The sequence below is a fragment of the Dermacentor albipictus genome, chromosome 3, assembly GCF_038994185.2.
Source record: "Dermacentor albipictus isolate Rhodes 1998 colony chromosome 3, USDA_Dalb.pri_finalv2, whole genome shotgun sequence".
Lineage (NCBI taxonomy): Eukaryota > Metazoa > Arthropoda > Arachnida > Ixodida > Ixodidae > Dermacentor > Dermacentor albipictus.
Window position 1 is genome coordinate 158,129,634 of NC_091823.1, and position 21,451 is coordinate 158,151,084.

General features: G+C 48.7%; 1 protein-coding gene across 5 annotated transcripts in view; it reads left to right on the top strand.

Moving 5' to 3' along the window:
* The window catches only part of LOC135908692 (uncharacterized), a 171,749-nt gene that overhangs the window by 125,483 nt on the left and 24,815 nt on the right, over positions 1-21,451 (top strand). For all 5 annotated transcript variants that reach the window (XM_070534813.1, XM_070534814.1, XM_070534815.1 and 2 more), the window contains 2 exons: positions 4,180-4,354; positions 20,909-21,024. In XM_070534813.1, the coding sequence (XP_070390914.1) occupies positions 4,180-4,354; positions 20,909-21,024 (291 nt within the window). The remainder of the gene's footprint in view (positions 1-4,179; positions 4,355-20,908; positions 21,025-21,451) is intronic.

The window sequence follows — 21,451 nt, forward strand, 5'->3', positions numbered from 1 at the left end:
CCCATTCTACAGAGGCTAATCACCACGTTGATTAAAGCACCACAAACGTATGTGGAAGTTGTAAATTGCCACCGCTGCCGTGCGGCTGCAATAATCATTGACGGTCATCGTGCGATGAATTTCGCCATAACTTTTCTTTATTTCGCATACAAATGCAGGCTGTTCCACTATACAGGGAGCCTTTATTTACAACACGTAGCAAATAAAGTACAGGCATAATTAACAAACAAAAATAAATGAATGCAACATTTGCATGTTCTGTGAGCGGCCTACATAGCCTCCTCTCCTCCAGGTGGCTTGAGTGGTACAAAGCTTGTGGGCACGTGGATTTGCACAATCCCAAAAGACTTTCAGGGACGTTGCTTAACTGACTGTTCAGAGATAATAAAAAGTGTTCGTTGTTTGATATAATTACATGTAGTTCTTTGTTAATGTCATCGAGAAGTCTGTCCGTGTCATCTTTCTTGCATTTAGTCTTTGCTGTCTTTTCGAGGGAAGAGGTTGGCAAGTTGTGCGAAAAGGCAATAGAAACATTCTTTACAGAAGGCAAAGATGGAAAAGATTGCAAAGACGAAGAATGAGATATGGAGCCTGAAAGATGAGTAGAGGTAGAAACTGCATGATTAATAGTGTTTGTTTGTGTTGTGTCCTTGTCGATTTGATGTCGTTGTACCATGGGCAGAAGTATTTGCGATGGGTTCTCTGAATATTCACTGAGGATTTCTTGACCAAAATCGTCGTCAAAGAGGTCCAGGTTGGTTGCGGTTCTGCAAAAGAGCATACTTTAAATTTTACTTTGAGTGCAATTTGTGTGTATAGTGAACAACTGTTATATACATAATGCCTTTTCCACATGTGGACTTGTCATCGCCAGGGCAACAGCTGAACTGATGCGTGCCAATTCTGCTGAACTTGTAAAAATGCAACTAAAGAAATTGTGATGTTACCGGTACTGCCCTTTTATGGCCATGCAAGGTACTGTACAGAAGCATTGCATAATCAAGGAGCACAGGAGGCATTCGTGAAATTGCTTGGAAATATTTAAAATGATTATACAGCTAAGCTTGTTCCTGCGCAAGAAGAGTACAAAACTGTCAATCAAGAAAATCAGGCAAAGAGACACAATGCAATGCCGTTCACTGCATGCATAGAGCGAGTATTCAAGCTGGGATGGCTTAAGAGTGAGGATCAACGGCAAATATCTCCACAACTTGACAGATTACAATATCAAACAACACTGGGGATGGAATGCAACAAATGATTTGGGACCTTCAACCAAGAAAGTTTAGGTCAACTCACAGGGATCCCTGATCATGAGAAGGAAATTTACAACACGTTAACATGGGTTCGAATGCATAGGACAGGCATTATGAAATCCTGACTGGAATTGTTCAAAAGTGTACAGTCATTGCATTCTAGATAGGGCAAGAACGTTGAGGTTAACAATGAAGCCCAAGTTAGAGGGCTGTGCCAAGAGCGATTGAATGGAAAATGTTAGTAGGCGTAACATAAAAAGATTTCTCCCTAGAATAGCCTCTAACTAGACCAGAACTAGAATACCCGATATTATAGTTTACATTAGGATAAAGAATGCAGCCGGGCAGATCATGCAATGCGTAGGGCATAGACTTAAGAATGGGTGGCGAGAGAAAGGCGCTGTCAAGGACAGCAGAGGATGATGCGATGTGATGAAATTACACACTTTGCGGCTGGCCTTTGAGCGGCCGCACCACTCATCTTTTTTGCTTTTCTCAGCTTTTTCGTGAAAGCGTCTCTCAGATTCTGCCATCCCCTGCTGATTTTTAAGAGTTTGTCTGCAGAGAGAAGGCACAGTTGATACATTTTCTCTAAATGAAATCGCTTGGTAGTGTCATAGCATTGTCAGCACATAAATGTTCACATGGTATTCAATAAGTTATCTTTTTAAGCCGCTACTGAAGTTTTCCTGAGCACAGAATGAACACAAAATTACAACCGATCCATCTGAAACCACCGATGAACATAATTATAGGGTTTGCAGCAAAACTGATAGAGAATGCAACTTGTTTGCGAGTTGCATGCTCTGAATAAGCTTGTGGCCAGCTCTGCATTTAATATTACTTGCTATGTGAACATTCTTTCAGTGGGTGTATGCAAGCCCTACTTTTGTCGGTATTGGGCCGGAATAAGTTAACAATTCCAATCCCATGCCGTTCCTTCTGGCACTACGCGAGTAGATAGAGCCTAGTTCCGCCGGAATCATAGGCCGTGAAAAGAGTAGGATACATTCACGCGGCATAATAATAACAATTATAATCATATTAATAATAATATTAATAATAATAATAATAATAAAAACCGGCTCATTAGTATTCTTATTTGTAACATCAACTATATGAATGGTGTAAGCGACAAAATGGTCCTTCAAAACGAAAAGACGTGTTTGCGAAACCACAGAAACAGGCAGCCGACTTTTACGGGACACATGGTGATGAAATGACAATTCTCTGCGCGGCTACACACACACACACGCACACACACACACACACACACACACACACACACACACACACACAGGTTGACATCGTTGCTGGGCTACAGAATAGAAAATGTTTGGTAGTTAAACACTGAGCACTCACCGTTCATCACAGATAGCCCTAGGCTCTTGGCAACGGCAATCCAGCTTGCGGTGTGAAGTATGGCATTTCTGTAATTGACGCTTGTCTGATCCCATAGCGTGCGGTGGCCGCGAAGTAGTGAAATGAACACTTCAATTTCGTTGGCCCCAACTTCGGCGGCGCTCATAATGATCGTCCTTCGACTAGCGCTGCTTTTATCAAATAAATTGTAAAATGGCGTCCTTTCAGCAGTCGGAGGTCGGGGGGGGGGGCGTCTGATTAGGTGCCGCATGGGGCGGATTCTTTTGAGAACCTGTTGAGTGCGGTGGCCGATGCGAATGGTCGTACGACGGATCGCACCCAAAATCGCACCATGTGTCTCGGACTTGAGCTGTGAACAATGCCCATCAGGCCACTGAAACATCTTGTTTTCCCTGACATCAGGCTACACCGAGTATCTGAGTGGCCTTCCATGTAGACAAATTGTTTCCGTCAAATTAGACGCAGTGTAAAAGCTTTAGTCAGCAAATATCCTTTCCCTTCGCCTAGCGTTTGGGTAGCTTTGGTTTTACGATCTGGAGGGAGATATTACAGCATTGTTTGGCTAAGATTTCTAATCACAGCTTCATTAATTTCTTACACTATCTGCTTACGTTTGGCATCACTAATTATGTGTTCCATTATGATTACCTTGACAGCAGTGCCAGTATCCTGATCTATGCGTTACCAGAGACACGCACGCATATACTTCATGCTCAACACCTATGAAAAAAGGCACATGGAATTACTCGGTGCAACCTTCCCGAGGCAGGATGAGATGGAAACAGACTTCAAGTGGGCAACATAGGCCTAACAAAGGGGATGGCTTGAGCCATCATTTTAATAATTCGGGGCCTTCCATTCGTCATGCGTTGCTAAAAACATGTCCCCTTGTCGAAACGCCGGTCCATGTGAAAGTCCTTGTTATTTGAGCATTCGTGTTCCCATCGTGTATAGTCATGCGCCACGCATCGGCCATCCAACACTATGCGAGTTTTGTGCGTGCGTTTATCACGTAAAGGTACCAATTTAGGTGTGCGGATGTACCATTACGCACTGACGATGCCGGTGCGGGTGGGGTGCAACTGTGCTGATGATGATTTCTTCCTCGCCTCCTAGCCCCTTTTTAATGCTATCGCACCTCGTTTACATACCACATATCCACAATGACTAACGTTTGTTGTGCCCGTCTAGCAATGCGTGATATGTTCACGCATTGCTTCTCATGCACTCACCATGTTGAACCTAGCTAAATGGGCCCGCAATAGGAGAAATGACGTGCTATCCGGGGGCTTAGCATGGATAGACATGGCTGATGCTCCGTCAAAATTTCCGCGATAAGAAAGGGAGGCAATGCACAAAGTACCGCATACTTTAATTCAGGTAGCAGCTCGTACTGTCACCAATATTGTGGACCCCTTCTTGGTAGGACCCCTATAGCCTAAAATGCAGCTTTGTTACGCAAAAACTTTTGAGTACAGTGCAAAGATGGGAGGCACTCTCTTCGAGGACTGAACTCGCGTACTCTTGCTTGCGTCGCCAGGTTTTGCCGAAACCAAACGAAGATGGACAAACTGGTGGCGAACCCCACCACCAAGGCGAACTTGGACGCCATGTGGGAGAAGAGGATCTATCATTACGCTCAAGTCAACACGCCCGTGGCAGGCCAGCCCCGAGATATCGTTTCCCTCGGGAGGGATTCAGCGAGAGGCCTGCAGGTACGAGTCGCGACTAGCAACTGCTGCTTCAGCGGGAGCTCCCTGGGCTTTATTGCTCATTTCGTAATCCTCAACATGAGGTTATATAGCATGGAGTGTCGGCAAGCCTAGGTAACGAGTGGTGCCCACTAACGTCTTCTGGGGTAGGTTCCTCACTCATGCGCGGTCACAGAGAGCTAGGCATTGTTGTAAAACAGATGACGAAGACGGTCAAATCCTGCGCACAGATCATACTTGCGGTGACTGACATTTTATTAAAGGAGGAAGATCGGGGCAGCCACAGAATAGGACTGTGAGTCTACGCCAAGATCATGCACCCTAAACGCAAGAATGGTCTGGCTTCATTACATTTGGGGCCACGAAAACCAGGGCTGCGACTGTGGCGGAGAATGTGACCGAGAATAAAAACAGTAAATTCTGGGCTTTTACGTTCTAAAAAACACGATATGATTACGAGGCATGCCGTAGTGGGAGAACCTGAAATAATTGTGACCATCTGTGTTCCTTAACGTGCACTCAATGCACGGACTTTCAAGCATTTCACCCCCGTCAAAATGCGGCCGTCACGCCTTTCCTGCTTTGCAGTGCAGTGTTAAAACCACTACGCCAGTATGGCGGGTTACCGCAACTACTAGCCCATGCATTCACGCGGCTGCAGTCACCGTCTTAAGGTTCGCGATGCGGGAGCAACTTGCCTTTGTTCATGCTCCGTGCTGACCTTGCCTTTAAGCCCGGTGACGCGAGGTCCGTAAGGCTGGCATGTCTAACGCACATACGCAAAATACATCTTCCCCGCATAGCCCACGGAGCAACCAGCGGTATGTCCACCCAACCACCAGATTTTAATTTCGGTGGCAGCTTCCATGCTTTTCTGCGGCGACGTTCCCAGAACATTGAATGCGGACGGACTTCGCCATCGCAATGACGATGGTTTCGAAACTCGTTAGACGGGAATAGCGACTCTGGGCCCCCATTCGCAGAAACGTTCCTACGCAATAGCTTTTCATAAAAGCAGATGCTAGCCACGCCTGATGCTGAACATATTGTTAACGAACTCGGCGACCAATGGCGAATAGCACTTACGCACAAAAACCTTTCAATTCGACCCCTGATCCGGAAGCCTGATCCTGCAGTCATAGCCCTCGAAGCGACCGGCTACGCACCAGTTGATCTGCTGCATCGTGATCACTGCGGCCAATATAAGGTTTGCAAGGCACAGATAGTGGCAGCCAGTGTTGGCGATCTTGGACCACTTGTCCTTGGTGTACTGAGCACCGTGTCAGCAGAATCATCGAAGGCGCGACCCATGAGCGATACCGAATAATAAATGTAACGTTTACGCAAGGCCACTGACGCCCGCGAAAAGAAAACGTAGCAAGTGGAAATATGGAAGAAAACGGTATGTTGCGTTGCGCGAGCATTTATTAACGAAAATAATAAACATTTCAATACCGCGTCAGTAAACAATTTCTATATATAACACCGCGACGTTGCAGCAAGCCAAGAGTTTCTATAAAAAATACTATTTGGGAAATGTCACGCGAAAAGGTCACCTCCGAACGCAGATTATGCGGAACTCGCGCGAGAACCCATTTAGAGCGAATGAGGAATACCAGCATGTTTTACTGCAAAAAAATATTTGCACGTGATGCCGCGGCACAAGGCCTTCTAACTGCGTCCTTAACGAAACGTTGTTCATGAGGACGTCATCCGTCTGTGCGACGTTTTTTTGACTAGTCAAGCAGTAGGCCTCTTTCTGAGGCTTGGGACGATGAGCAACAGCTGGTCCTGTTATTGGCCCTGTTAATTGCCGGGCACTGCTGTATGCTGTTGTGCCATTACCACCAGCCCGGATTCCGAATATGCAAGATGCAGAATTTATCCTGCGAGCGCCCAAATTCTCCCTTGACAAGTCAAGATGCTGAGCCGTCAGGCAGCAGTGTCCTGCGGAGAAGCATCGGCGGGCAACATGTTCAAACGTGTCACCGAGTGCCAGATAGCCCGGCGCCACACCTCCTTTTGCCTGGAGGCCACCGCGCGCGCGAACTTTGAACCGGGTGGCCAGCGCGGTCGCTGGTTGGACCTCTCGGACGACCGTCGAGTGCTGACTTTGTATTGGGCCGTTTGAGTGACAATGGTTCTCGGGGAGTATAAAGCCGCGAGGCGGCCGCCTCGAAAACCGGATCCGCCGACCCACCGGGAGCAGAGTGCCGCTCTCGACTGGGGTGAGATGTGTCACGCGTTTTCGCCGGACGTCGCCGTGCGGGAACAGTCGCGTTTGCCGTGAGCTCTCGGCCCCAGTGCCGATCCGATCCTGTCCTGTATGATGACCTGTACATAGTGTATAAAATTCCTTTCGTTATTCTCACCGACGCCTGACTCGGAGTCTTCGCTACCAACGCTCTGTCACGAAACTGGTGACGAGCGCTACGGGACCACCACAAAGTCGTAATAGTGGTGCAGCGGTGCAAAGTCGTAACAATGCCTCGACGTCGGTTCACCACGCTCGCGCCAACTGAAAGGCGTACTTTCGTCCATCAAACACGCACGTATGAATCCGTACGCCATTTTCTTTCCCGCAAGAGATTACGAGCAACGCAAAGACTTTGCCATGCAGCACAGTCGTCGGGTCCCCGACCATTGTTAGATACGGGACCGTTTCCTGAGCCTACTTCGAGTTCACCAGACCACATCGAATCGCACCCCAGCTAATTAAGGAGCGCAGAAGTAAGGATAGCACATTCCTGAGGCGCGGCACGTGCAAACAAGTTGGCGGCCTCCACTTCGGGTGCCGCAGGTGGAGCTATTCACTGCTTTACTCTTCCCGAAAGTGAAGCGAGAGCCTGGCGCTGTTGCGGGTAAAGTGGGTCCCGAAGCAAGACGGCTGTAATGCGCCGTGAAAGCCTGGCGGCGTCGCCCCCATTCATCTATTGTGACGTCGCATTGCAAGGCAGCAAGGCAGGACCGCAGGGAGAAGTAAGCCCTCACCGATTGGCCGAAAATGGCGTCACCTGAGTGGGCTCTCCCATTGGCCGAATGTGACGTGTCTTCGAGACACCGAAGGGCTTAAAGACGCAGACCGGGAGCAGCAGAGAGCATTCCTAGAGCATCCCTTGATTATTCTCTATCGAGCTTCTTGCCACGGGCCGCAGCGTCCCAGTTGCTGCCGGAAATGACTTTAAGACTGTTAATTGACGCTCACTGTAAATAATATAAATAAAACTCCCAAATTTTTCATCTCGACATCCTCCTCGACTCCTACAACTGGTTGCCAGCGGTGGGATCGCCTCCAAATGCAACACCATAAACAGACGGCGCATGCGAGCTACGCACGGCGTCTCGGCGTGCGGTCTGTCAGCTTAGAACCCCGCAGTCTCCAAAGGTAGCGCCAACCACTTCCCTCCTCCTCCACTTGGCGCGGCCTTGATGGTGGCGCCGCCCATGATGGCCCTGCCGTAGCAGACGACGGCTAACACGCTACCGGGGGAAATCCGCGGAAAAGTTCGCTCGAGCCCTGCGGTGCCGTTTTTTAATCGAGATCGTGCTTCTTCAGTCGACAACTGGCCTTAAGAATGTCGTGTTGGAACTGCGGAAAACATAGAGAAAATGATCAATACTTAAGGCGTAAAGCACGCGCACGTTGAGAGTTCGTGTTGTTGAAACACGACGCATTCACGCGGTGGGCTTCAACACGTGCGTAATTACCAGAGTTTCAGGTTTTGACAGCGTGAAAGTATACATACGTGGTTTCGTAGGTTCACATAGAGTGCATATGACGCATGCGATACCCATTTACTTATTCAGATGCATAAGAATGTTAACGTTATGCAGTAAAAATGTTAATCCTTATCAGCGGGCCTCCCGTCTTTTGCGGCCTTTCTCAGCCAAATAATCCTGCACACGAAACGTGCGAGTAGCCACTGCTCATGCCTGCAATATTGAGGACGCGTCCGGCAGCAGCCGGGATAGAGGCGAAATGCAAGATTCCTCGTTGGTGTTCCGTAATTCTCGCACGGGCGCGGTATGTTGCAGCAGTCACGGGGCGCTTTTTTGGTGGCGGGGTGCTTTGGTAATCGCAACAATAGATTGTTTTTTTTTACAAGTACTGATTCAGGAGGGCTAACAGAGGCCTCCGGAGAGCACGTGACATTACAAGTGTTCCCGTTGCCCCTTTGGTGTCCTGGAAGCGCCGTCAATAATACAAAATAATGACACGTTGTTGCAACTAGTGAATAAAATCTAATAAGGAAATACAATCACGACGAGGCGCCAACTTCTGGCGCAGCGCTACCCCGCCCGCGCAAGAATTACGAAACGCCAACGAGGAACTTACAATCCCACGTACAACTACTATCAAAGTGGACGTTAAACATCCCCAGGCGACCGAAATAATGTTAGCCACAGCCATCCACTACGACCTCCTTCATAGCTTTAGTCGCTTGGGGGCGTTAAGAACGTTAATCACTACAAACCAAATAAATGCATGCGGGCGTACATTCGAAACTAAACGACTGCATCCGTAAGTCATCATGCGCCTTGCAAAAGCGTCGAGAATATGCTAACTTCTGGTGAAGCTCAAAACATAGCATGAATACAGTCGCTTTTGTGTCACAGGCCAGCTGCAGATGCCTACACTTTCGCCGCAAGACGAAACTGCATGAAACAAAGAGAGCACATAAAAAGAAGACTACTTAAACACGCTAAAGGCACGCACAGCATGAACACAGGCACTTTCTCGAAGCGGTAGGCGTGAACTAGGCTCAAAAGAAGAAGTTGTGTGGAACCGTGGCACTTCACAAAGCCGTGCGTTTTTTGCCACTTCCTCGAAGACAGCCCGCCCGATTCTATGTATCCAAACTTTTCTTCTTTGTGCGCTGCGCTCGACGGATGGCCTTTTGCCGTCGGTGTATCGGTTGCGGCAGCCGAAGGCGCAGCAGCATGGCTCACAATTAGGTTCTTGTCCCTAACACACTCGATCAGTTCGTTTGCGCGTACCTTCGTTGCGCAGGGCCAACAATGGCGGTCGGAGCGGACTGGAGAGAGAGAGAAGAAACTTTAATAATGAATGGTCCGGCAGTTTCGTTGTGGTGGCCTCAGGTGGCGGCTCGAAGTCTTTGGACTCGGGCGGCATCTTCGGCTTGCCGGACGTCCCAGAACTGGTCTGCCAACTCTGAACTTTTGAGAGCCGCCTCCCAGCGGCGGCGACGACGATGGAGAACTTGGTCCCCGGCGCCCCCCGAAGCCGAGGCAGCATCGGGAAGAAGCGAGCTCGAGGCTTCCACTACTGTGCTAACGGCCGCGATTACGGACGCGTCGCGAACGGAGGTGGTCTCATTACCGTGGTTGCCGGCACATTCCCAGAGCATATGTCGCAGCGTTGCTCTCTGTCCGCAAGCTTTACAGGCATCTGTTGGATATAAACCCGGGCAGCAGTGATGTAGGACCACGGGGCTAGGGTAGGTGTGTGTCTGGAGCAAGCGTAATGTTACGGCCTCATTCCTGTTTAACTTATCGTGTAGTGGCAGGGATGTGCGTCTTTGGTGTCTGTAGTGATGGGTGAGGTTTGTGAACGTGGTCAGGCGATCGCCCCACGCCCATTCTGATTCTTGTTGCCCCATTTCGGTTGTAGTGTCCCGATCCGGCAGATCCGATGCCACGCTCTCGGGGGTGGGGGCGGCCCGCGGCCACATAATCTGCGGCGGCTCGGCGTGTGAGACCTCGAGCCGTGGCGTGGGCCACCTCGTTGCCCGCGAGTGGAACATCGGTGTGTGCCGGGGTCCACAGGAGGGAGAGCGTAGAATTTTGGGGTTGCGAGGGCGATGGCGAGTCGCCGTCGACACAAATTTGGAGTATGCGGACCGCTTCCCGCGAGACGCGACCATGCGCGAAGCCGCGGATTGCCGCCTGCGAGTCGCTGATCACGATCGCAGCGCTCGGCACCGCGGCTAGTGCTAGGGCTATGTGGCTTCTTCGCCCCCCTCCGTGTGTCCCGTGGTTACCGTGGCGCTCGCGAGGCACTTACCCGTGCGGTCTACAACCGCAATCACGTGTGCGCTTCTCTTTCCTCAATATCGCGCAGCGTCTACGTACACCGCCTCGCTGCTGTTGCCAAACTTCTTCTGAAGGTCTCTTGCTCGTTTGTTGCGTCTCGCGGCGTGGTACATGCTTTTGGGAAGTGGCGGGATGGTCAGGCGGTCGCGGACCGAGACCGGAACCGCCATCTTTTTTCCATGCTGAGTGTGGGACGCGATGCTGAGTGACTCGAGGATGCATCGACCTGTCTTGGAATTAGATAATCGTTCGTATTTCGCTATGTCGTGCGCCTCGATTAATTCGTCAAGTGAGTTGTGAAGCCCGAGCTGTAGGAACTTGTCGGTGCTCGCGTTGAGTGGAACGCCGACAGCCCTCTTGAAAGCCTTTCGTATGATGCATTCGACCTTGTTTTTTTTTTCGCACACTATCCACTTCAGGTAAAGGGCAACATACGTTATGCGGTTTATCGCGTACGCCTGCACTAGACGGATCGCGCAGTCTTCACGCATACCATTGCGTCTATTCGTGATGTGACGCAGGAGTTGGATCGTGTGATCTACCGAACGACAAAGTCTTCGCACCGTCTCTCCGTTATGGCCATTTGCCTGCAGGTGTAACCTCAGGATTCTAATTTTGTCTACGTGCTGTACGGGAGTACCATCTGCCAATATAATACGAATTTTGGAGTATTCCAGTTCTTCGTCGCCCAGGGTTTTACGACCTCTTCTTGTGGGTTTGTAGATTAACAGTTCGGACTTGGTAGCCGATCACTCGAGGCCCGTTCCACGCAAGTAATTCTGGGCCGCATCTACTCCTGCCTGTAGCGTTCGCTCGACGTGACCGTCACATCCTCCCCCGGGAACCCAGAAGGTGATGTCATCCGCGTATAGAGTGTGATGCAATCCTTCTACTTCTGTTAATTTCTCGGATAGACCGAGTAGAACTAAATTAAAGAGTAATGGTGATATGCCGGATTCTTCCGGCGTGCCGGACAGACTCGTCTCAATTTCCGGCGATTCCTCGTTGCCAACGACGACGCATGCGCGCCTGCACGCGAGGAAATCTCTAACCTAATTATACGTTCTTTGGCCTAGTCCTAATGTTCTAATTGTTTTTAAGATTGCTTTGTATTTAACGTTGTGAAAGGCCCTTTTAATATCTAGGCCGAGAATCGCCTTAGTGGAGCTGGTAGTGTCGTCTACGATCTGGTGTTTAAGCTGAAGCAATACGTCCTGTGAGGAGAGGTTGCGGCGGTATCCTAGCATGGTGTGCGGGAACGCGTCAATGTCTTCGAGAAAGTCGGTCACGTGGGTGAGAACTGCGTGTTCCATGACTTTGCCGACGCAAGACGTAAGTAAAATTGGTCTTAGATTATCGAGCATAACTTGCTTTCCAGGTTTAGGAATCATGATAACGCGGACCCGTTTCCACGCTTCTGGAAGGGAGCCCCCTCGGCAGCACTCGTTCACGTAGGTCGCGAGGCGGGCGATGGTCTCGTCGTCTAGGTTACGGAGAGTCTTGTTGGTAACCCGGTCCGGGCCGGGCGCCGGTCGGGTGTTTAGTCCGAACAGGACTATCCGAATTTCTGCTTCGCTAAATTCCGCGTGCAGTTTCTCGGTTGCGACGCCGTCGTAATCGGCATGTTGGATGCTTTCGGCCTTCTTAAAGTAACGGTCACGTATTGCGTCGAGGAAGTCATCACCTTTGAAATATCTTACTAGTGTACGAGTCTTGCGCCGTTGAGCGGCCCTAGTCTCCTCCGGATCTAATAGGTGTCGAAAGAGGCACCAAGCGCTCGCCCCGGTCATCTCCGTCTCGAGGCCGTTGCACGTGTCTTCCCACTGTGCCCTGGATACCTGGAGTACGTGTTCTTCGATGTCTCTGTGTAGTGGTGCTATGCGTTTGCGCAACGCCTTATTCTGTCTTTGGCATTTCCATCTCTTTAGGAGTGCTCGCTTTGCTTCCCACATGTGTAGCAGCCTGCTGTCAACTATTTCGAGGTTCGCCTCGGGCGGAACTTCGCTCGCTGCAGCGTCTACGTCCCTTCTGAGCGTCTTGGTCCACTCGTTCATGTCCGTAAACTGTTCGTCGCCTCGCCCCACTTCTTCTCGTTTCTTGCGGAACGTGTCCCACTTCACAAGATTGAATTTACGGCCTTTGCTTACAGGGTTAGACCCAGGACCGCTCCGGCCCGTGCCAATCGTCATCTCGATCAGCATGTGGTAACTCCCTAAATCTTCTTACGTGTTTTGCCAGTGCGCTGTAGTTACATTCGAAACGAACGCGAGGTCTGGTAGCGTGTCGACGCTCACGCTGTTCCCTCTGCGTGTAGGATCGGCGGGATTCGCGGTCTGTTCAAGCCTTTGGTCTTGCGAGTCTTCCCAAAGGTGCTTGCCTTTAGGTGTTTCTCGGGCGTAGCCCCCGGCTCCGTGAGGTGCTATAAGGTCGCCCGCAGCAAGTAGGCGCTCGCCGCCGGAAGCCGCGCGCGCGCCCCGGAGCAGGACTGGAAAGAAAAAAAATAGAAAAGCGCAGCGCTATACTTCTGCGCTCAAACGAAAAAAAATTACAAAAGGGCGCCGCCTGCTTCCACGTGACACAGATTAGCCAATGGGTGAGCGGAGGAGGCTGGGGCGACAGGAGGCGTGTAGGAGGAAACAGTGGGGAGAGCCGGGTGGCAGAAAGATCTAAGAACGTTTAGGAAATTTAGGGGTTTTATGTGGATGGATGTTATGGCCGTCCCCTTTGGAACAGGACGGTGGATTGCGCCACTAAGCTCTTGCTATCAAACTGCTTATAATGTACTACCTAGGTTAAACAATAAAAAAAGGAAAAAAGAACACTATGAACTACCACATCCAAATTTTCTGGTCCCCTATTGGGAACTGTGCTTTTGTACGTCTCGGTCTTATGTCGTTTCCCGACTTCCACCAATCCTCCAATCGCCTCTTACTAATCCCTATTGCGGACATGTTTACTTTTTCATTGCTCTCGCTGAACCCAAGGTCTTCAAGGAGGCCAGTGGTGCCTAAATCGACCGCTGGGTAAACGTCTTCACATTCTAATAAAATATGCTTCATAGTTTCCCTAGCTTTATCGCAGCAAGCACATACTTCTTCTTTCTTGTTATATCTCGCTTTATAGGTGCGTGTTCTAAGACATCCCAACCTCGCTTCGAAAAGTAATGAGCTTCTCTTTGAGTTATCATAAATTGTTTCTTTTCTGATTTCGTTTTTTCCTCTTAAGTAGTTACTCATGGCAGGTTCCTTTTCCATTGCCGCCACCCATGAGATTATTTCGGCTTCTCTGACTATCCGCTTGACGTTCTTTGTTGCTGTGTTGCCCACCCTACAGGCCGCGTAATGGCTGGTAAGCTTCCCAGTTCTTTACCTGCACTGTGAATAAATGTTTTTCCTGTACAGATACCTCAACACTCCTCCAGCCTATTTACGTTCTTCCATATTCCTCAGTCGTTCCTCATACTCAATTTTACTGCGAGCGTCCCTCATTTCAAAACCAGTCCAGCCCATATCACCTTGCACAGCTTTATACCTATAGTTATAGTTATACCTATAAGCACAGCTTTATACTTTATAGTTCTCTTATGTAGTCTTCCCGTGAGCGCTCAATCCGAGGCAACCCACTGACCTTTGGTCCCTGTCGAGTCCTGATTGTACCCCTGGTTTAAAGCAAGCAACCGCCTTTCCAGAAGTAAGTCCTGGAACCATTCCACCTTTCCACATGCCTCGGAGCACCTCGTACCTATTGTATCCCCATAGCTCTCTGTGCTTCATTATGGCAGCATTTCTCTTCCCCTTGGGAAAGGTTAGTGTTTCTGTATATGCTCCCGCAGGGAGCAGAGTCGCGCATAACATTTCCAGCGCCGCTCGCACCGCTATTCGCCGATCGCGATCACGTGGTGCAAAATGACGTCAAATGATCAACTTGCGCACTCCGAAGCCAACTTTACGGAAACGGCGCCAACTCATTTCTGTCAGTGCCATCGAAATTGCAATCAGCGGACCGTCGAGCGCGCGTAGCAATGATCGGCTCCAGGTTGCAGGTATGGTATTCGAGGATATTAAGTTAATGACTTTGGTGAAGTGCTACGAAGCAGATCATTTTGACAGTTGTATTCCAGTATGACGGGTTGCAGCGCACCAAACTGCGCAAATCGCATGGAAGGTGGCAAAGCTTTTTACACGGTGCCGTGCGGACGGACGATACCGGCCGGCTCCGGAAGGGACCAGGATATGCGAGGTCCGTTCGCCTTGTTTACTGAGGTGAGTTCGGCTTGTTTAGACTAAAGTGGCATTTATCTAGAGTAACACTCCTGTACACGATTAAATGCGTACGCCTGGCATGAGGGGTTGCTCACTTGTCCAATTTTTGGTGCATATGTGTAGCGCGACACAGACGCGGTACACAGAAAGGACGACACGTCTCTGTCACGCTGCACATATACGCCAAGAGTTTCAGCTTACCAACTTGCTTAATTCGCTTTGTTGCTTGTACGATTGTTCTATGATGCGGCTACAGAAAAGTGTGTTCAGAACAGAGTAAATACTAGCAGGTACAGTTTACCCGCTGCCCCCTGGCTTTTCTCTGCTCCGTTTTTAATATTTTTTTTGCCGATGTTCTGATTTTTCATGTAAACTCGATGGATGCGCTGGTGTTCATTGTTTTGTAGTAAGCGAAAATACCGTCGGCTCGCGCTTATGAGACAGCTGCGACAGGTTCAGCATTGACCACCCGCAATATGTTGCTTCTTCGATCAGCCGTAGTCGACGTGAGGAATGTGAAATTATTTTTCTACGTTTAATAAGTGCTGTGTTATAGTAAATTAACCTGAGAAGTATGAAGAGATAAAGAAAAATGTGCTGTTATATTACAGTCTGCAATGCGTGAATCATTACTTTGCCAGTTTGTCATCTTATGTGATTAGTCCAATAAAAATAACCTGTTGTTACTCTTAATAACTTGTTGCTTTTCCAGTGGCTTCGGATTCTGCCCCCCAAGGCTCCAAGAACCAGAACTCATCCACTGCTGCCACTAGCCATTGCTCATCCATTCCCTTGTACGAAATAAATTTGATCTAGAAGCTCGTGCATCTTGAATCTTTTTCCATTTGCAGATTTGCTGCTACGAAGCAGCAGTTAAGTTTGCGGTATGAAAAGTAAAAGTAAACTTTGCATAAGTTGTGCGCATGTGAACATTCGAAATGCGTTTAAATTTACGTGTCTGCACCGCATATATCGAAAACGTGCAGCTGCTGTGAACGACGTTTAGTGGCGAATAGCGGTCAATGGTCACTGACATAATTTCAGGCACGATAGTTCTCTTGGCGACATTCATTATTAGTCTCGTTTCGGCAGCCAAAATATGCTCACATTATTGTCTACCACATGTCTGTGAAGTTTTCTTTAAACACCTTTCAAAACGTTTCTTGTCTTCCGCCTCCGCGAGAAAACTTCATAAGCAGGCTGAAAAACATTGCACCGCTTTTTGTTGCAAGGTGATGCGCATTCTCACCCGATCTTTCGAGCGGTTCGAGCCACGGGCGTAGTCAGGATTTTATTTCGAGGGATCGGGGGGGAGGGGGGGGCGTCCTATTCTTTATATGTACATTCGGGCGTGTGGTTGTATATGAGCGTGTATATATGTACACGAACTAAAAATTTCGGGGGGGTTGGCACCACTCCGACTACGCCAATCGTTCAAGCTAGGCCTGCATTAAAAAGTGTCATCCTGCTCAGCGCTTGCGTGCAGTTACCGCATGTAGCTTGTGACCAGCAGACAAAAAAAGCAAATGGAACACCGCGGGCATTTGCCTCCTGCACGCGCGATGAGTGGCTCCACTGCAGAGCTGGATCACAAACCGGACCTATGCGCAACTCTGCTCCCTGCGGGAGCATATAGAGGAACACTGGGAACGGTTAAAACCCCTTGATGATTTCAAAGTAGCGACACTCTCCTCCGCACGGCGCTTTCCTCCTCGATTCTCCTCGCCCGCCGGCTGCGCACGGAGCGTTTTTCCTCCTGGCTGCCGCGGACGGGCCGCAGGATTCTATGGAGGCGTATTATTTCGGGCCAGTTGCGCGCCCCAGTGGGGTTGAAAATTTTGAGCAATTCTAATACCAGCATGGATAATGCTTGAAGCAACGTTTATCAGGAGGTTGCTTTTCTCTTAAAGCCGTAGGAACGGGGTATAGCGATGTAAAGGGAGCTTTGAGGCGAGTTATATACTCCACACAATTTTTCTGCCACATGATCAGGTGCTTTACTTCGTGCGTCTGCTCTAGTATTGCTTGTGACACATCCCTTTGTGTGTGGCTTATTAAGCGAAAGCCTTAGACTTCTGTTTGAAGGTCCCGTTGTGAGCTACAGAAAATATCACGTGACCGAAGGAAGGCGGGAAGCGAACCAAAGCATGTGCAGCCACGTATAAGAGACGATTATTGATTAGCAAAGTGATCATTGATTAGTTATTGGATTAAGATGAAATCGGGTGTATTAAGGAGGAACAAGGTGGTTTAAAGTTGATGAAGGTGCATTAGGGTGAATGCCGTTAGATTAAGGTGCATAAAGGAGGGCTAGGTTGGGTTGAGGTCGATGAAAGTGCGTTGAGGTGCATTAAGGACGATTATAGTGGATTAGGGCGGATTAAAGTGCATGAAAAAGGATAAGGGTGGATTAAGAAGGATTAGGGTCATTATGGTGGGCTAGGGTAAAATAAAGTGAATGAAGCAGGATTAGGGTGGACTAAGGTAGATGAATGTGGATTCGGGTGGATTAAGGTGAATTAAGGACGATTATAGTAGATTAGTGTGGAATAAAGAGAATGAGGAAGCATTAGGGATGATTAAGGAGGATTAAAGTGCATTAAGGAGATTAGAGCAGAATAACGTCGATGAAGATGGATTAGGGTGCATTAAGGACGACCTTCGTGGATTGTGGTGGATTTAAGTGAATGAAGGAGGATTAAGGTCGATGAATGTGGATTCGGGTTATAATGTGCATTAGGAGGATTATGGTAGACTAATCGGTCTTAATGCTGAATGAACCCTAATTCACCTTAGTCCACCGTAATCTAGCTTAATACTCCCAATTCACCTTAATACAACCTACATCGCCCCTAATGCACCTCAGCCTACCCTATACGGTCTTGATTCTCCCTTATCAACCCTAATCCATCATATTCCACCTTAATCTTCCTTCATCCACCTTAATCCTTCTTCATGCACCGTAATCCAACTTAATCCTGCCTAACAGTCACAATCTACCTTATTACACCATGATCCACCTCTATCAAACATAATCCAGCTCTATGGTCCCTAATCCATCTTAATATATCCAAATCCATCCTAATCGGTCATAATCCTCCATTATCAACCCTAATTCACCTTAATTCACATTAATCGACCTTAATCTTTCTTTATCCACCTTAATCCTCCCTAGTCCATCTTCATGCACCCTAATCGGTCTTAATACCCTTTCATCAACCCTTCACCTTAATCCACCATAATCCGCCTTAATGCTCCTCTACCCACCTTAATCTCTATTCATGCATCTTAATCCTTCTTAATGCACTCTAATCCACCCTAATCTTCTTTAATACACTCTAATCAAACTTAACCCTCCCTAATCCCCCTTATGTCAATCACTAATGATTCACGGCGGCTGCATTTCGACGGGGGCGAAAGGCGAAGACACCTGTGTACTTAGATTTATAGTCGGATACAACTTTAGAAAAAAGGGGGCGTTTACTCCTCCGACTCGGATGCACACGAGCATCCACCAATGGGCGCGCACTTTGGACTGTCATAAGCCGGACGGCCGGTGACCCCGCCGACGAAGAAGATGGCCGCCCGCGCTTCGAACTGGGCCAAGTCGCGTCAGCTGTGCACTTCAGCGATAAATGGATTGTTTTATATAAGTACTTTTTCAATAGCAACTGGTTCATTTTAAGCTTGGAAAACGAGTAGTAGATACGCCATGTAAATGCGAACAAGCGCAGAGCTGCTCTTTCTACTTTTGTCACTTGCAATGAAGCTTAAGAGCAGACGACGGGCAGCGTTGTAGAAGGCACGGGATTATTTTTCTGTCGCTATCCGGCATGTGCTGTAGCACATGAGAGCTCTACTAAACCAGTCATCAAAATACAAAAGTCTTTATTTATACCGAGAATTGCGTGTTTCAGGAGCAGGATTTTTCGACCGGGACTATTTTATTCGCGGAGGCAATCGGCTGTCGCGCTTCGGTCATCTGGGCGGGGCCTCCCCTTTTTTCTAAAGTTGTATCCGACTATAGGGGCGCGTTCCAGGTGGTCAAAATTTCCGGAGTCCTCCACTACGGCGTGCCTCATAATCAGAAAGTGGTTTCGGCAGGTTAAACCCCATAATTTAATTTATTTAATCACTAATGATTCATTAATTAACTTGGGTTATCATTATCTTATACAGGGGTGGACATGCTTTGGGTCACCGCTGGCCTTCCTTCGCCTTAAAACTTAAAAAAAACTCAATGTTGCCTAGCTAATGCTTATCACCTGCAATACTACGGGTATACTTGCCACTAATTGTTTGAGGCCGCAAAGCGGAATCTATAATGCTGCACTTCAGACTGAATAACAACAGTTTGCAACGTGCGAGGTGATGGAGCCGCCCCAGAATATAAAGCATACTGAGGACAACCGCAACAAAAACGCTGGTGAGCAGGCCGGAAGAATAAAAAGAATGCAGCATTACGGCATACTTGGCAAGAGCTATAAGACGCCTCAGCTCACAAACAACGCTGTTCTTTGTCGGAACAAAGTTCTTTCGGACAATGTCACGCAGCCACTGCTTCCTGCGCAAGCCGTCACGCTTTCCTTGTGGTACCATAAAAACGGCATAACCATCTTCAGGCGTCTTGAGGCAGTTATATACGCAACAGCCCGGCATAGCGCTAGCACAGAGCAGGAATCGCCGCGTACAACGTTCGCTACGCCGAGATAAAGCGCCGAGGCAGCCGTGCTCAGGAGGAAAATGGCGCGAACGAAAAACACAAGCAAAACTCAAGATCGGTGCGTTTCCAAGGGCAACGGCAGGGAGACCAATCGTCGTGCAGAAAAACGGGGGCAAAACTGGTTGCCGCGGGGGAACGCGCAAGGGGCGAGGAGGAGGCGAGTAGGTCGCGCGGCGGCGGCAGAGTTCAAAGAGTGTCGCTACTTTCAAATTTTCAAGGGACTTTAGGATGGATGGATGGATGGATGTTATGAGCGTCCCCTTTGGAACGGGGCGGTGGCTTGCGCCACCAAGCTCTTGCTACTATGCTGCCTAATATCCTACCTACGTTAACCCAGGAACGGCGAGCTAACAGCGCCACCACAGAGCTGCGGCGGCAGCTGGCAGCATCCAATATTGCAAAGGGCGTATGGGAGCGTGGAGGAGCGAGTGAGTCGAGTCCGGCCCTGACCTGAGCTGTGGTCTCTAGAATATTCCAGGAACCATATCTGAGCTACCTGAGCGTACGCGCTACTATGGCCCCTAGAATATTGGCTAGTCTGACGTCCGCTCGCCGCTCCGTAAGGAGCGGGCGGAACGCTTTCTGAATGAAAGCGCAGAGGGCGCTGCAAGCAGTCCTACTGCTACGCTCTTCGCTGTCGTTTGCTTGGCGGCCTGCATGCACCCCGGCGCGTTGGCGCGGGTGAGCTTACATCTTCTGCATCTCCAGTTTTTTTACGAAGTCTCTCGAATGAAAGGACAACAAGGAAAGAAAAGCTAGAACATTTGAAAATGAGAAGATGAAAACAATTGCCTTCGGCAACGGCGTTACATGGAGAACGCATGCTCAGCGGCCTTCGTAATTGCCTTTTGTTTTTAATAATTTATCTTCTTATTCCAGAACATCTTGCCATTTCATTGGATGTTATGTGCCGTAATTTCATTACACTGTTTTCTAAAGGTTCTTCATTCTTCTCTTTGTAAGTTTAATGTTTTGATTTTGCCAGCGCCATTTTTTGGTCGTATACATCACGATGCCACCGTTGCTCTTATTCCGTTGCATTGGGGAAGGTACAGATTCCCTTTTTAATATTGCAGGTGTTCTGTGGATGGGCGACTGGACATTTGGGGGAGGGCGAATTTAAATTTGGGGTCGGCCAACTTGGAATTTGGGGTGGGCTAACTTAATTTTGGCGGTGTGACAACTGATATTTGTTGGTGGGTCAAGTGAAGGTTGATGGTATGTTTACGCACACTCGGACAACATCAGTGGAGTTTCTGCTTATTTTTTTTATTTTTTTCGTGTTATTAGATGGCATGTCTTCTTTTTGATTCTTTTGTTTCTTTGCTTATTCTGGCACCTTGTGCTTGGCACAATAAAAGAGGAAATGCCTTTCTTGGTTCTGTCTACATTTCGCAGAAAAAAGGGGAAAACATTCAGATCGCCATAACTTTAGGGCATGCGTATGTATCGCTGCTGCTGCTGTACTGAAATATGACTCAGAGTGCTAAGTGGCGGATTTCTTTCGTTGCTGTACAGATGATTTCTGCACTCATGAGTGACAAGAAGGATCCTGTACACCGACCTAGCTACACCATACTTCACTTCCCTTTGATATTTCCCAGCATGCTCCCTGGCATCACAACCGCAATAAGGTGAGAAAACATTCCTCCCGTAAATATCGGTAAGCAGCAGCTTCGCGAGACACAGCTATACAAGGTGTCGAGTGACTCATGTGTCCGCCACGTGTAGTACGGGCAGCTTTGACGGGGGCACTGTACCCAGAATTTCCCTCAAGGGGCAGTCATTTATCCCCATCGCTATAGAGCTGTCGCCATCGTAGAGTTTCTCACTATATAGCATACGAAACTGTACGGTGCCCCTATGGCAGTGCCTTGGCAGCCCGAAAAAAATTAAGTTGTGGATTATACTATAGAGTTTCCCGCAAAAAAAGAAAACATTCCAAAGGATCGCGACTTCGCAGTTTTCTGTAGCGCTGACTGGCGCCGATAGTCGGTCTCAGCTTGAAACCATCAATGTCGATGTGCCGGCCACGCCTGTGGCGGCGCTCTTCGCCGCGCC